The sequence below is a fragment of the Haliotis asinina genome, chromosome 8 (genome assembly GCF_037392515.1).
Source record: "Haliotis asinina isolate JCU_RB_2024 chromosome 8, JCU_Hal_asi_v2, whole genome shotgun sequence".
NCBI classification, from domain to species: domain Eukaryota; kingdom Metazoa; phylum Mollusca; class Gastropoda; order Lepetellida; family Haliotidae; genus Haliotis; species Haliotis asinina.
Window position 1 is genome coordinate 30,166,733 of NC_090287.1, and position 17,622 is coordinate 30,184,354.

At 36.9% G+C, this 17,622-nt stretch overlaps 2 protein-coding genes across 4 annotated transcripts in view; one reads left to right on the forward strand and one right to left on the reverse strand.

Moving 5' to 3' along the window:
• Positions 1-11,695, reverse strand: part of LOC137295077 (serine/threonine-protein kinase MRCK alpha-like) — a 60,257-nt gene extending 48,562 nt beyond the window's left edge. For all 3 annotated transcript variants that reach the window (XM_067826358.1, XM_067826356.1, XM_067826357.1), the window contains exons 1-2: positions 10,858-11,695; positions 411-502 (exon numbers count right to left, since the gene is read on the reverse strand). In XM_067826358.1, the coding sequence (XP_067682459.1) occupies positions 411-502; positions 10,858-11,035 (270 nt within the window). In that variant the 5' untranslated portion in view covers positions 11,036-11,695. The remainder of the gene's footprint in view (positions 1-410; positions 503-10,857) is intronic.
• Positions 11,696-14,141: 2,446 nt separating this feature from the next.
• Positions 14,142-17,114, forward strand: LOC137294081 (F-box only protein 48-like). Its single transcript, XM_067825021.1, has 3 exons — positions 14,142-14,231; positions 15,521-15,760; positions 16,851-17,114. Exons 1-3 carry the CDS (start codon positions 14,229-14,231, stop codon positions 17,010-17,012), a joined length of 405 nt encoding a protein of 134 aa, XP_067681122.1. The 5' UTR covers positions 14,142-14,228; the 3' UTR covers positions 17,013-17,114.
• Positions 17,115-17,622: the final 508 nt, after the last annotated feature.

Below are 17,622 nucleotides of genomic sequence, written 5' to 3' on the forward strand. Positions count from 1 at the left end.
TTTCAAGTTTGTTCAAACTGAATAAAAAATACCCTAATTGTCACAGAAAGTAAGCAGCACATTTGTTCAATGATCGACTAATCACTAGTATTCTTACATTCTTACATAAAACAAATTCAACACACATGCAAGGGGTATGATCTATAACACACCTGGGAAACTACAAAACAGCAAAATGAACTCATGGAAAACAAAACATTATGGTGCAGTGAAAATGGTGCCCTTTAATTTTTATGATGATTTAAAGTTTGGCATCCTTGACTCATCACTTGTGCTCATCCTTTACACAAATCATGTCCATAAATTCAGCTCTAAGACTATAGTCTAGACTATACATCTTCCTTTCTTAAACTGAAGATAAGCTTGATAACAGCTAGCGCTAAAGTAACATTGGTGTAACTCATCCTTACCTCTCCAAAAGCACCCCTCCCAATGATCTTCAGGGTATCGAAGTCGTCTCGGTGGAGTCGACATGTCTTGATTTTCCCAACTATTGGTTTTGCTAAAATAAAAATAGAAACATTTGTAATTTTCACTTTCAACACAATCTAACTTGAAACCATTCTCTTAAGCAAACTGTGCAGCTCAGCCACAACCACAGCCTGACAAATGGTTGATAGCATAATTAACAGGTCACAATGACACACAACCAGTTAAACATCTCTAAGACCAATCCCAATTCACAATACAGGAGTTGTCCATGAGGCATCATGACTTCCTGGTGTCATGAGATGGGAGTCATAGACATGTTTTGGGGAGTCAACTTCAGTTTAGAACTTCATCTAAACATCAACTGTGACTGTTTAATAACTACTAAAAGAAGGTAAGGCAGGTCAGTTATTTTATCAGCACTGAGCAGATAACTGGAAATTAAATGAAAATCCAAAGAACAAGTTGGGTTGGTTTAAGTTAACGCTTATCACGCACCACACATACATTTGTTTCACTGTTGCATCTACAGCGCTTACCTTGTAATATAAACCAATAATAGTGATTTGATTCTATGATCATTTATTCAATAACTTTTATCCTGAGCTAATAAAATTCTGAAATTTAAATGTTCAATTGGCAAGATCAAATTATAAGGAATCACAATATAAATTTCACTTTGTTTCATTTTTTTGTTGAAAGTGAAATTCATCAGTATGTTTTCATAGCAAAAACACTATACTGGGTCATCTTAAAGGAATTTTTTTTGGAATATTAACCTAAGTATTCCAAGTTTTATTTTAGCTTTACATTACACTAAACAGACGCCTTGTGAGTTTTGCAGTATTGTCAAATATGACAGACATCTGGTGCAAAAATCTGGCTCAGGCAAGTTTTCATGTAAAATTACACAATTTGGCTAAATTACAACATCTAATTTATGAAGCATGCAATTCATTCACATCAAAACTTTAAACAGAGTAACTTTCACATCTGTGACTCACTACAAATAAAAACCATAGTACTATATGCCATGTGACTGACATACACTTCCGTTTATCCCTGTTTCTACAGCTCTCAATCTATGACAAATACACTAGACTCTTCCTTTTTCCCCATTCAGTATTGTTTCAAGTGTGACGTCAATACTTCTATCACTTGAACTAGGCATACTTCTCTCCCTTGTGAGAGTAATTTCATTGATTTTCAGCATTCCAATGGTTCTGAATATGTTTGGGGGAACTTACACCATTGCAAAATAATAGAACCAATATACTGGATATGCAATAATGACTATACAATGAAGGCAGTTTAAACCATCCATGAACATGGCCCATCCAACAAATACAGAAAATAAATGAATAGTATGAACTTCAACATTCTCTGTACTGATAATGTTAATGATCAGTCTCCATACCTGATGATGAAACATCATTTGATCTGCCCCTCATCATCTGTCAGGGTGCACTGTTCATTACATAGTAGACATAATGACATTTAGACCAATAATTTCTCAATCATACAGTTTAACCCTTTAGCAATGTGAAGACGGTCTATAAATATTTATACAGCCCTGACAATTTACTGAGCAGCAAACTAGCCTCAAGAAATAGTGTCAACCTACTAAATTTGGTCCTTCATTTCTGAAGACACTTGTGTTATTATTTGGGACGTTACCACAAATATTGAAATAAATATATACAGTTACAGGAATGTCAATGCCTGTGTTATTACAAATTTAAAAACATCAATACAAAATGAATTATCTACTACCAGTAATATTTGCACATCTAAACTTGACCAAGGTTAAGCAAGAAACGCAAAGTCAATTTTCAACATAATATAAATAAGCTTAATTCATAAGTAACATGAGATTGATTAATTCCAGTCTCCACATAGGCAAGTCATCCTCACACGACACTTTTTCGTGAACTAAGTTAATGCTGGCATTCAATTTAAGCATAAACATCAAGGGAAGGGTTTTCCCTTCACCTATGAATTTAAGGGACCAGGGGCACCAAACACCTTTAAAAACATACTTAGAGTAACAGTAATTTGAGTTGTAAGAGATATAATGAAATGATTGCCTACAGCACTGGAAGATTTCATAATCATATACATTACGAATGCCATGAAACAGCTATACCACATGATTTTTTCATATTACAGATAAATGAACATAAATAACATTGTCTGATAGCTGACATTCTACTTATTTGAGATTACAATAAGATGTGTTTTTTCCTTTTGAAAATCAGGCCATAAATAAATATTTTAGAGGCAAACAAAGTGTTGAAATTCTGGGTTTGGGTTTAGATCAAGTTTGTTCAAAATTACTGGAAAATCACAGGCCACTTATTTCCTCGAAAATATCTTAATATTTGCAAAACTTTGTTGTTTTGGGGTGTATTTAAACAAAATTTGGTACATAGGGCAATTGGATACCCCAGTTATTTCATATATTTAAGCAAAACATTAAATGAATAGCGAGTGTTTAAGTAATGTGGACCATGACTCCAGGGGAAGTATACTGTCTTCAACTCTGGAATTCATACAGAGATGATGAAATCGACAAAATCTACAAAGATGAACCCAAATATTCCCTGCTTCTGTTCTACATGTTTGCGCATACAGGACACATATTTTTGTAACAAAATACTGCAAGGCGTCCTTGTTATACCCTAATGTTAAAAGATCACTGCATCAATAGGTTCGTATACAGAAGCATGCCTCAAGGACGATTGCACCCTCCGTAAAATTTAACAGCAGATACTCAAACTACCATCAGTTACTTACACCCCTTTTTTATTAATCTGCTGATGAACTTACTTGATCGGACAGAATTTAAGAAAAGCAAGACTTCAGAATAGCACCTTGAACTGTTTCACAATCTCAAAACTCTACTAACTTCAAATAAACTCAAAATGAACATACACAGCAAAAGGAATTAGATAACAATAACCAGACACTTAACATCCTGACAAATCGTGATACACATCAAAATAAAAACATTCAGGAAAAATTCGACAATGGGGAGATACAATTACCCAAGTAGCATCTGCATGTGATCAACAACCAGTAATGTATACTGCACAGGAAAGATGAGTATCAGTACCACCCAATCACACAGACACACAGATGCCTAATTTACCTGTCAACAAAAGGGTTCATCACTCACATGAAACCTAATTGCCTGCCTTGGTTCTGAATATACAAGTTTTAATGGACCTACTGGGGTGTTAAACTGGTGTGACTGACGCAGACAGTCAAGAAGGAATACATGTTAACACAACAGTAAGACAAATGCTCCCCTATCATCACAACAAGTTGCATACAAACACATTTTATTGTTGTGCTGGCTGATATAAAGATTTCATCCTGACTAACCTGACTAATTTATCAGCAATTTAATCCAACTTATACCTTTCAACATATTTAAATACATCCTTAATTTTTCCACTGAGTCAGCATTCAAAAATTCTTCTGGAGAAAACTACGTAATTATCTTAAATTCTTTTCAAAACCTGTAACCTTGCTAATGGGACCATACATGTTTAATGAGCATCAGCTGAACTACACAAAGCTTTTCACATTACACTCATGGTATTTTACCAAAGTTGGTTAGACACTAACAAAGGGAACCTTACTAATCATAACATCAATACAAGCAGAATATCATTTGAACTGAACTCAGTCTTTTAAAATCATCATATAGAGTAAAGTTACCATTCTTGGAGAATTAACTGTATTCCACTTGCTTTTTAATGTTTCACCTTTTCCCCATGGACTGCAAGAACATATTCTACAACCAACACAACCATGAAAGACAAAAGCTGACTTTCTTTTATCTACTAGCCTTTCTCAAGCTACATCCTTGTTATAAGAAGTCCACCTGTCCAAGCTATTTCCAGCCTTATTTCCTGGCTCTTTAAAAGGCTAATTAGCATGCTCCTACCAGTTGTTCACATGTAGGACAAAAAACATTTGCTGACTTCCTGAGGATCTCAGCCTCTTCCTTGCTAGTCATAATTAACAATACGCTTGGAAAGTAACGTACATATAAATTTTATACAAACCTAACAATAGTTAAATTGGAGACAGTCATCCATTATCTTCTCCATGGGTGTCATAATACAACAGGCACTTTGTGAGTGATAGCATAGACCTAAACAAAATCAATACAACCACTCTTATAATACTTTAATGCAAATATCATATAACTAGATGAATGTTTTGTGGCTTTTGAGAATGTTATAAATATCTTTAGCAATCAATAAAATATGATTTTCAAAAGAGGACCAGTCATAAAAGTAATGCAAAAAGAAACTACTCTGTACTGCCTGATAAGGTCAATATTGATATTGTTTACAAGTTCTCAATAATTTATCAATCACTATTATGATGCAAAGGAGCAAAGTTTGATGAATCACTGACCACAGCTAGTAGACACCATTGCATCACAAGCAAATTATATGTAATGTAGTCTTAGGTTGGAATTAGATAAATTTTAGAATTTTTTCACTTCAGCTATCAGATCGATTTTGACAGGTAAAGTTTCAGTTCTACCAACAGAAATAAACTGACAAATAGTTAATATTACAAATGAGTCCATCCTTGTTCGTTTATGACAATGTATTGATCTAGCAGTTTCATAGCCAAAACAGTGCAGGTAACTAATTGCTTTTTGCATTATGTCAATTTATAGTTTGTACATATACACATAGATATGACTTGTCACTGATGCAAACTGATAACCAAAGTATATTATCAGACCATATTTGACTAATGGTGTACTAAGTCTAAGGTGTGTGGTTCTTGTGTCTCGCTACACTGTCACACTGATGATGCCATGATTTAAAAAACACTGTACAAAAAATGTTACAATGTTTTGCATTTTGCATACAGTGTAGTCAAATATTGTATACATTTAACTTGGGTCAGTTGTCCTTCCAAAGGTATCACATTTCTGCAAGTCCAAAGCAAATATGAACAAGACATACCAATGCATCCGTGAATGTCATCCAAATATTATGCAAACATAAATGCATTTGAGTTATTATCTCTTCTGTGATATAATCCAATCATTACTGAAAACTACATACACCAAAAATCTTGCAGTTTATGCATACATAAGATCCCTGAATCAAAAAAGCCTAATTTCTAGTATCTTGCTCCTCTAGCTAGGTACACCCCATACGTGGAGGTCACTTACGGCCTCTTCTGTGATATAATCCAATCATTACTGAAAACTACATACACCAAAAATCTTGCAGTTTATGCATACATAAGATCCCTGAATCAAAAAAGTCCAATTTCTAGTATCTTGCTCCTCTAGCTAGGTACACCCCATATCAGAGGTCACTTACGGCTACAGCTAGTGATCTCATACTTAGGTAAGCACTGTGATACATATTTGGTATTTTGCTGAGGTGAGGTTCATGCGAAATGCACATGATTAATCTGTCATATATGCATCTTTCATAAAATCTAGAGTTTTTCATAACCATCAATTTCACTATGAATATCTTTTGCTCTGGGACTTGACAAGAGACAAGTCTAAATCAATGGGCACATTATGTCATAATCTAAGAACTATGGCCTGTTTTGCTCATAAAACAAGGACTCCATACTGACATACAATTTCAATGCTTATATTGGGCGTTCTACTTTCAATGTCAGAAAAATGAGTGCATATTCTTAAACATTTAGAGAAAGTGATTTTCAAATTCTGCTTTTGACATGAGAAAAAATGGAATATTTTCATGTACATTTCACCATTCAGTACACACATAGTTGATTATGTATAGATTAAGAAATCATGGATAGGAAATAATATAAAAAAAAAATTTATCAATGAATTTTATCCAAATGACTTCCATGACAAGGCAACTTGGGAAAACACTTTTCATAACTAAGCATATTTTTAAGGAACTCACTTTCCAAAATAAGTCCCTTCAATGCAATGATATCTACCCATATTCAAAGTAATGGAAGTGTTTATCCAGTAATTCTAACATTTGCTCCTGACTTGTGGTCTCTCTATTTACAGATCATCACATATGCAGCATGTATTTTGCAGTCCCTGAGATACACTGCCACAGCATAACTCTAAATGTTTACCTATTGATTTCAAAATTAGCATCATACACAGCAAGGTCACCCTGACTTTGTGTCTTAGTTTCAAATACTATATAAGCAAACTATGTAAATTCATTTGTCACAAATGTTCTGAAAGCAAAATCTCTGACTGAACAGAATCAAAATCTCGAGAAGATGTACCAAACTATGACGCATTACAATATTACTTTGAATTATCAAGACGCAGGACTATATGTATGTACATTGCTTAAGTCCTTACTGTATGAACTCTAAATTTCAACAGGATTTATAACATGCATTCATCTAGGATTCCACACTTTTTTTTCCACACTAAATACCTCTGACAGGCAAACAGGGTCACATAATTTAAGAGGCGTTCTAACACTGATTTCAATGCAGTAAAATTAAACTTCTTTGTCTTTAGTTGTCCTTTCCTGAGTGAAATACAGTTACTTCAAAAATAGCATACCATTATTCATGACAACATGCACTTGGCAATCTTAGATATCCAGATTGGGAATTTGTATCTGCAGATGCGGAACAAAACATTGTCACCTGAGGTAGGCCAAATACACCCCTTGATTACACCAATGATTCCTTAGAACGTAACTACATAATCATACTGCATGATCATACCAGTCTAAGTAAACTTAGTCTCAGTGTATTTCATTACACTACACCACTGAGTCTAACAAAACCTAGTAGAAGGTTGCGTCAGGAAACCTTTGAGCGACCAATGACCGCCCAATCAAACGAGAGACAGTTAAATAGATTTAACCAATCAGACAACGGCTACTATTTAGGGATCGGAGGGACTTTCAAATATTCAGGTCACTGAAACAGATCTCTCCACAAACAAAACGCAGCATATAACACAATTATTTAACCTGCAGTATATACACTTTGGGGTTTCTGTTGACATGGGTTACCATTAGCTAATATTTCCGCAAGATGACATCCTTGAATATTGCCAAAAACACCATTTGCAGTGACTGTTTACTCATTGTAATGGTTGTACGTACGCTGTGTGCATCACCCGGAAGCAAGCGCTAAACAGCATTCGGAATCATTATTGTAGCAACCTTTTCGAGATTAAAAGTTCAAAAGGTATGTGCGAATGTCGACTTTCACGATTTGGTAAGCTGTGTTCTGATTGGTCAATCTCAAAGGTTACCTGACACGACCTCCAATAAGGTTTTGTTAGACTCAGTGGTGGAGTGTAACAAAAAGTACTGAGGATAAGTTTACTTAGACTGTGATCATACAAACCTTTACATCAGCAACACTTGCTCAACAACTTTAAATGAACCAATACCAAAATGTCGGATCATAACGCAATAATGAAGCTGTCAGCCATAAAATATCCTTTCCTATTATTCACCAACTTCCAAAATGCCAAACACACAGTTTACAAAACCTTTAAAGTCACAGTCCGTCATTCTCCATTAGACAAAGGCTTAGTCTCTGAATACACATAATTTTGATAGTAACACATAAACCCATTTTAACTGAAAAGGAGACCCAGGGAGATCAGAGATTCTGAACATGAGGAAATCTAGACTTGCTTCACTTGAGGCTTTCAATGCAGAGAGGAACTGGCAGAAGGGAAAATAACATGGTTCAGGGACTGCGAGACAGACTGATCCTCCATATACTGACAGCATTTAAAGCTTCAGATCCTACAGCAGTGGGACTAATGAGACTACTGAATGTGAGAGGTTTTTGTGATAAATTGCAAATTGAGATGATTTCAATAAAAGCAGAAAAATCAAGATTAACAAGTTTCACATCAGTGCATGACTGTTCTATCTCAATATATCAAAAATCAACAATGTTTCCGCCACGGACTGGTGGGCTGAAACTTAAAAGAATTGTTTTATCGGATATATCAGTTTCATTGAACCTGATTCAACCCTGAACTTGGTAATGATATTGTTATACACACTATCACACACATATATGCATCATGTAAATATATATGACCAATCCTGGTTATAATCTGAGAGCAAAGTGCATGCACGCCATTTGTTACCAGCCCTGATAAATATAACACTGAATCAAAATATCTACATTTCCAAACATTCAGTCATTTCGACCAATTTTCAAGCATCCAGTAGTACAGGAAAATGTTCCATATGAGCTGGACATCTGTGCTGCAACAAATGCATATGTTTGATAAGATAGCAATTTTTTGGCATGGTGTCTACATTTGAAAGCATTAAATACTGCTTGTATGAACAGTATGAACGCTACCAGTTTTCATTTGATATATAGCAGTTTTAACTGAAATTCACAGGTCAGAATGACCCATAAAAACTTTGCAACTGCACAATTGGTACAAGACATACCCAACATCATCCTCGATATCTCCAGGGTATACGTTCCGAAAAGTCTCCACTACACCCTGGACGCATCTACGGCTCAGCCCGATAAATTTATTACCTCCCTTGGCTGGCTTTTTATCCAATCAGGTGTCTACACTGGGAAGTTGAGCGAAGCAATCACAACTCACTTTCGCTTTTTAAATTCTCTAACCGGTTAAACTTGGCAAACAAACCATGCGTAGGTTCTCTGAAAGTATTAGATGGATTTCTTGCATATGTTTTAAAAAAGGATTCGGACCTATAAAGTTGCATGTATGATTTCCCCAAATTGTGAGTCGCACGGCGAGCAAACCTTCGCAGTTGCAACTGCTACCTTTGTTGACACTGGCAAATTCGGTTATAACGGCGACCACTCTGATTGGCTACTGTGAGAAAGCGGAGTCAGCAAAGTTAGGTAATAAAATAATCGGGCCGACCCGTAGATGCGTCCAGGGTATAGTGGAGACTTTTCGGAACGTAGCCCCTGGAGATATCGAGGATGACCCAACATGAGCCTGGTTGTTCTTAGCAATGCTGGGAACCTACTCTAACCAAGAATACACACACTGGTATAAACCATGAAAGAAACATACGATTCACTGATTGGGAAGTTATTTTTAGTGGAGGGTGACAATGGTTATAATTACAATTTTTCACAGTTTGCAACATCAATAAAAGTAAAAGCAAGTAATCAGGTGCTATGGCATGACATATTTCACCACAAAAGATGAGGTACAATGTGTCATGACAAATAATACTGATTCTTGTGTATGTTAAGTGAGTGAGTGATTGAGATCAGATTTATGCTGCACTCAGCAATATTCCAGCTATATATGGTGACGGTCTGTAAATAATCAAGTCTGGACCAGACAATCCAGTGGTCATCAGCATGAGCATCAATGTGTGCAATAGAGAACCAGTGACATGTGTCAACCAAGTCAGCGAGCCTGACCACCCAATCTTGTTAGTCGCCTCTCAAGGCAACCACAGTCGTCTGTTATGACAAGCATGGGTTGATGAAGGCCTTTCCTACCCCAGACCTTCACAGGTCTTGTGCATATTGACAAAGTTTATGTAATATATAATGCTTGGGATATTCTTTCCACTTTTTAGGAACAAATAACTTGGTTTGGTGGTTTACAATTCATATGACTGGAACGTATGATCAGTGCTTATGGCCATGACATTCAATCCCAGTAAAATATACACAAAAAAATAAAACACGAAACTGCAACAACTGAAAGCTATCTCAGAAAAGCAATATGGTTATGTTGTTACTACAAGCGTTTCAATACCCTGACAAGTGAACACTTTCATGCAACTATCCTTTAGTATCTATCATGTCACTTGTCAAAGCACATTCATTGGATCCCATGAATGAGCTAATGCATGATCTCAAGTAGCACTTCCTGATTTTGCTTTTCAGTTTCCGACACACTGACCCAGGCCACATTAAACTGTACATACCCAGCTTCATAAAACAAGGCAGTAACACTGAAAGGTCAAGCTAAGATTGTGCTCATAGCTGGGTCAGACCCATGTTTGACAGGTCAGGTAGAAAGAAGCTTAACAGCATTCACTCAGTATACTGTATCTGAAATACCTCATGACAATCATTGTTTTGCATTTTCATGTACCTTATGTTTTTCAGAAACATAAGAAACAGATAAACAAAATCAATGATTAATGCTGTCTTGATAAAACATGAATCATTGTTATCATGTACCATTCAGGTTTGTGTATTGTGCTCCTATATTTTTTCATAACCCCAAGCCATTTTATACCCAAATCAGGGTCATTAAATCAAAAATCAATAATTCCTACAATGCATTTCTTCACTCACAAATATGCAGTAGAACCAAGTTATATTTTTAATCACAGAAGGTACTACATTCCACTTTTATCGGAGGGATCAGAAGCATAAATTATCATAAATGCCTTATTTGAGGAGTCACGTGAAACTTACCAAACTCAACAAAATCTGATATATTTTTCTCTTTACGCAGAGTAGAGTTTGTGCACTCATCGTAGAGGGTGACAAGCACGTCAAGAAGGGTCTCGACGCTGACAGTATAGCCATCACTAGCTGAAGCGCCTTGCAGATACAGCTGTTCCAATGCTTTCAACCTCTCTTCCGCAGACATCGCTGGTCTTCGCACGAGATCGTGTAGACCTGCTAATCCCCGGGCACAAGTTCTACACCTGTCTAGGGAGGCACATCATCTCCCAAAGTCGTCACTGACAGTTCCAAACAATGCAATACTTTACTGCAATAATCCAACTTTCCTTACTTTAGATCAACGAAGGCATCATTCCTATCGAGAGACTTGACACCTTGAAAAGATAGACCACTTCCTCTACAAAATACCATTGCTTTCTTCGTTTATAAGCGTCTCAGCGATGATCAAACCTGCTCATTTGAATTATCCGTTATTCTCCTTTATGCTTCCGCACATTGTGTGTCCCTCCTGGTTACAATTTTCGGCCAGGAAGCCTTTAATATTGTCTCTTGTCAGTCACTAAAATCTAAGAAACCATGCAAACATGGCTGACAAGGTGCCCCACTGAATCATGGGTACTGCTACGCAGAAGTTAGTATGACGTCATTTCTACATTATGTTAATATAAAGAGAGTGGTCCTCAGAGCATACACTATTTTTCAATGGGATAACGAAATTTAGGTCAACGCATAGTGTTTTCATCAGAATGTTAAAGATAATTACAGTAAAGCATGCTTTTCAGAACAGATTATGGGATGTACAGTGAAAGAAACCCCCAGTGATAACTCAACCCAGTTTCAAGCCACTGCCTGACTAATCCCACTGCTGAGTTGAGTCACGCTGGTCGAGACGCATGTAGTAGAATCGGAAACTACCGAGCCCCCGTCGCAGTCACTGTACTACAAATGTACTTAGATTTATACTCAAACATTGGGTTTTATTTTAGAGAGGAAGAATAAACTTAAATTCAGGAAGTGGAGTTTAGTGACCAGTTTCCCTGGGGCAAATGCAGGTGGTACGAATACCGAGAATTTGAGGAATATTGATTTCTTGTGTGTGAGCGCGATGTCAAACTCAGCCAAACCTGGAAACGTCCCAAGTCATTCATCTCTTAAAAGTGAATGAAATACAGAATACACAGGGGTTACAGACACCATGTCATTTGGTATAACTCTACTGTCGCTCGCTAACATTTGTAATATCCATGTGGTGGATTTGCATACAATAGTCGAACTTTCTTTGAAAATATGGTTTACGAAAATGAAAACAACAGCATAGGCGGATCCAGGCGTGGGGTGCATTTGTGCCCCGCCCACCCCTCCTTTTTGCACTGAAAATTTATCAAACGACCAATGAAAATCATGAAAATGAAGTGCGCACCCCACTTTGCCAACAAGCTATATCAATTTCGTTACATATAAAATACAAAACACAAAGTGCATTAGCTTAACTGATATTTTTGGGTGTAAAAACGCTCGTGGCGATTCCGGAGCTAGACATGTCCCACAACATAAGAGATTATATAGACCAAAATTAAATAATCATATCATATTGTAAGCATCCATGCAGCTGTGTGTGATCGCGACCCATACCGATGTAATATATGGTTGCTCCCGGTATCAACCATTGGTTTGTCCACTCTACAGCCATATACTTTCTCATAAGTATTGTTACACCATGTCAGCCAATCATGATATCGAGTTAAAGCGCACCTAATATAAATTATGTATATATGTATATGTACAGTGAATATTAATCGGAGCTTTCATATCCCGTATGAGAGACATGTTACTTTTCCTTGCGCTATGTTCTCAAGCGGCTTATTGTAAACAAGTGAGGAGAGAATCAATTTGTCATTAGTTAGCGAGGTGTTGGTATGGGCAAGGGGAGTTAATTGTTACCTTCAGTGTGTAAAGTGGGTCATATATATCAGTCTGTTTATCCATACAGATTCTTTGCTGGCTGGCATGACATACTCGGAGTCCTCCCCCCCTCCTCCCCCCCAACACACACACAAAAGACACACTCTCCGTACTCCACTACTGCACTGGAGAATTGGAGAGTCCTGCAGAAACTATGCATGTCATTCGTATTGTCAAGAGAGATAGTGTGTCTTGTGCTTGAAATGAAACAAAATAAAAAATGAAAAAATACAAATACAAATTGTGCAACTTAATTGTGAACGCATGTACATGCATTTTGTGGCGTGTCCTACAGCGTATACAGACGCATAGGGGCAGGTAGCCCTGTATCTAAGAGTCATTTACTCGTAATTACTAAATCTTTTCGATTTCTTCATATTTTTTTTGCATGTATTCGGAGGCCACATGATCCCTTACACAGAGTGTAGACCGTTTGTTCAAATCTACATCTAGCACCGTTTTCGTATTTGGGTCAGTGGGGTAGAGCAGTAGTTAAAGCGTCCGCTCGTCACGATGAAGACCAGGGTTCGATTCCCGACATGGGAACAATGTGCGCTTCCATTTCTGGCGTCTCCACGCCATGACGTTGCTGGAATATTGCTTAAAGCTGCGTAACTCAGTGACCTTTGGGCTCATAAATTTGTGATGTGTTGGATGTTTTATTAAGTCGTAGGTCTTACTGACGAGTGAGTTTAGTTTTACGTCGCCTTTAGCAGATACATGAGGTTTCTGGTAAAAATGTGATTCTAACATCACAGTTGAAAACTGCATATATCTTAATTAGAGTCAGTTGTTATGTCCCGTATATAACGATGCTTTACAATGGGGGAATAAATAATAGGAAAATACACAAGACCATATTTACGAAAATAGGTTAGGTTAGAAAACCTACTCAGTATATTATCCCATTTTTCACTCACTCATACCTGAAAATGTAAGAATCGTTTCTGTGAATGAATTTGGTTAAATACCATGCATCATAGCATTATAGCCCGTACAGTTTGGGTCAGTTTCTCACAATAGTTCTGCTTCTTCACATTGTTTGTTGACAACAATATCATTCATACTGTTAGATCACAACACTGTAAATCAGATTTATTTTAATGCTCCAAGCTGATGGTGGACAAGTATGACTGAATTCTCTCCCGGTAATATGAAGCACGGTGTCGATAGATGGCGCTCAAAGGAATTCTACCACAAGCTCCATCTCAACGCATTATAACTTCATCAGCAGTAGTACCAGAAGTTAGCGAGAGTGCGCGATGTCGCTGTGAGGAGTTTAAGGATGTGTTTCATTGGCCGTTAAAAATAGTATCATGTACTTTCCACATAAACACGGTCACAGCTGAAGCGTCGGCGTCAAGTGTCAATTTCATCGTCAAAATCTTACACGTAATACAATTCCATCAGCTATTATGGTATGTACTGATGTGTTTTTGATGGCTCTAATGTACAAATCGTGATCTTGAAATGCTTTGAACTGAATGTCTCGCAATACGCTAAGCTGGATCAACAAACAATTACAAAGCCCGATTAAGGTAACGCGTGTCAAATATTGCATCCTTTGGACAAATGCTCTTTCCACGAAAATGCGCATCGTTCATTCAACCCTCGGCTCTAATAATGGCAAGTCTATCACAGGTGATGATTTTACATACATCGCTAAATGTTCAGTGAGTGTTTTACAAGCGCACGAAATGGGCGTGTCCAAACATGACGATGAAGGTGGTTGCCGATGTGTCAACTCCAAAACGGATTAAAAACAATTAATATTTATTTTTTGCGCTTGCTCAAATCTTACTGCGAATCAGTCATATGTTTTGATCGTCATATAATATGAACTATCCTTTCTGTTGTGAAAGTATGTTTACACTTTCCTGGTAACACTTTTTTTTAAATATCAATCCAGTGTAAACAACACCATGGTCATTCTTTACAAAATGATGTTCCCATTAGTTCATTCAGAGCTGGGTCATGAGTAGGCCAGGAGCATTAGACACAAACAGTAGATAACATTTTTAAAAAATATTCAGTAGCCAGCTGAATATTTCAGGAAAGCTTTTGAGCATCATTGGCATGTGCAAAATACAAAGTTCTGCAAATTCTAACTTGTGGCATTTTCAAGATGGCCACCAATTTCAAGATGGCCACCAAAATCATTAAAATGATTATTCAAACAGATATTTTGTCAATAAGTAAGCCATGTGATATATCAAATGAATGCTCACCTCACAAGGATTCAAAATTTATTGATATCATGCCTGGTGACATTTTCAAAATGGCCACCAATTTCAAAATGTCATGTCTAATGTTCTTAGCCTAGCCTGTGAAAATCTGAGTTTGGTCTTCAGCAACCCATGATTGTCTTAAGAGGTGATTAACAGAATCAGGTGATCAAACACACTGGCTTGGTTGACACTTTACCTTATTTCATGTAAATTGTATGGATGCTCATGCTGTTGATCACTGGATTTTCTGTGCTCCAGATTTGATTAATTACAGACCACTGCCATTTAGTTGGAATATTGTTGAAAGTGGTGTCAGCAAGCAAACAATTACAGTGTATGGTTCATTTGTAGTATTTGTCTAAACAAAGTAACTTAACAACATTGTTGTTGTTGATTCATATATTGCTGTTGATTATTCTACTTAACAGATAAACTGTGGTAAAAGCATCTGTTACACTTGAACATATTTTATTTCACAGGACGTTGATGAAGAAACAATAAATCAAGGACATATTACCTGGCTACCTGGTCATCTGTTGTTAGAGATATTTTCTTACCTGGATGCAGCATCCTTGAGCTCTGCAGGCTTGACTTGCAAGACATGGGCGTCTCTTATCAATCAGTCAGAAACGCTATGGAAAACAAAGACTCAGCAGGTCTCTGATAGAGATGCTCAAAAATATATCCTTCAGTCAAAATCCGAAGGGAACTCATGGAAGGTTCGTATATACAGCTTAAGTTTGTATCTTTTTACTTTCAACTTATAAGAACTGACAAATGCATCATTTATGGAGATATATAGAAAAAAAAAGTTTACACTTTGCGTACATCCTCTTGGTTTCTTAACTCCATCAACACCAAAATGTGCTGAAGGAACTTCTCAGATACATAAAACAAATGAATTCCTGTGAAAAGGTAGCATGATGTTTATAGATTATGGCATCACCAAGCTGCACCTATGCATATGCACATAAAACATGGCATTTTCTTTTTCTTCTTGATCTAAGAAGGTTTAAGCAATGAGTGTTTGAAGAAAATTCACATAATCATTCTGTGCCATGTGCAACAACATACCTTTTATGTTTTTAGTATTGGGCATTGTCAGTTGTACAGACCCTGAAACAAATATATCCAAGAAAGCCCATGCGAGTCTAGAAAATGTGGCAGGTCTGGATTCCCCTAGCTTCTGAATAGGAAGAAAGTCTCAGGGCTCCATTTCATAATATTATTATTTTTTTACAATGAACTTTTTTCAGTAAAGTATGTTCATTTCAGAGACTAGTTGTCTATATTGGGCAGATTATTGTCAATTGATTATGAACATTTTGCTGTTTAAAGTTTAGATGCCCCCCATCACTTACTAACTGTACAGAAGAATGATGAATGCTAAGCTTGTATAAATGAATTGCAGGGCTTGAGATGCAAGTTAGTTAAAATGGGGTTTTGAAGGTCACATTTATGACTTTTTCAGTTATATAGCATAAATATGTGTATGTATGACTGCTTGTACTCATGCTAGCCCACTGAGCAAAAACATGATTATACCTGCTTATTCACATTATGCACCAAGCAGGAAAAGAATTATTACCTCAGTTTGACTTCTTTATGTGTCACATGACTGGGGATCAACATCAACATTTCACTCTCATACTGAAATCTTGATCACAGCGACAGCCTACAAGGATGGAAAAGGTAGACTTTAATACCTGTGTGTGAGATCCCCTTTCATTTGGGAATGTAGCGATATGTATGTAGAGGCAGCAATTTTGTTTTTAACAAATTACATGCATTTCCAACTGATTGTTTCAGGAGTCCTTCCAGATGAATTATGGGAGTAATTTAATCAGACGAAAATGGAAGCGAGGTGCATTCAGTCAACCCAAAGCCATGATGGATCTTCCCCCAAAGGTCCTGTGTCCAATGACTGCTGACACCTGGGGGGAAATATTTCAAATGGAGCTTGAAAGATGAGGAAGCCACAATGAGGATGTCTGATATTTTACAGGACAACGATGCCATGGGCCAGCAAGAATGTCTGTCTTTTCCCTTACACCTCATGATGGTGTATCAGCATGTACCAAGCAAGGCATTGGCACATGGACAAAGTGGATCAAATGGATTTCTTTCTCAGATGATTTGGACAACTGAGTGAAATATGTTTCTGTTTGGATTCTTATCAAGGGTCAGGGCAGATGGATGTATTTTATAGTAGCTACTGTTACGGCTGACTCCATTGATGGAGTTTTGATCATGCTATATTATTTTACCATGTTTACAAACACAAACTGTTGTCAAGCATTTACATTTGTATGTTGAATGTGATACCAGTGATTTCCATGTCTGTCAAATGTACATTTTACCCCATAAACATCACATTGTGGGTGCATATATTAAGATGTTACCCTTGTTTCACATTTTAAAATTGTCAGCTTACCCAAATTTCTTTATGTTCTCCTTTAGTGTGTTATTTTAGTCCTAACTTTCCAGTGACTTTAGTTTTAATCTGTCCCTGTTTTGGGCCATTTTACTTTATCCAAGAGGGGTATAGTTATCTGAGGCTGCCAGGGGAATGTGCGTCTGT

Coding starts and splice junctions, on each gene's coding strand:
- LOC137294081 (XM_067825021.1), top strand. Junction 15,761..16,850: donor CCGAAGGGAACTCATGGAAG/GTTCGTATATAC, acceptor TGATTGTTTCAG/GAGTCCTTCCAGATGAATTA.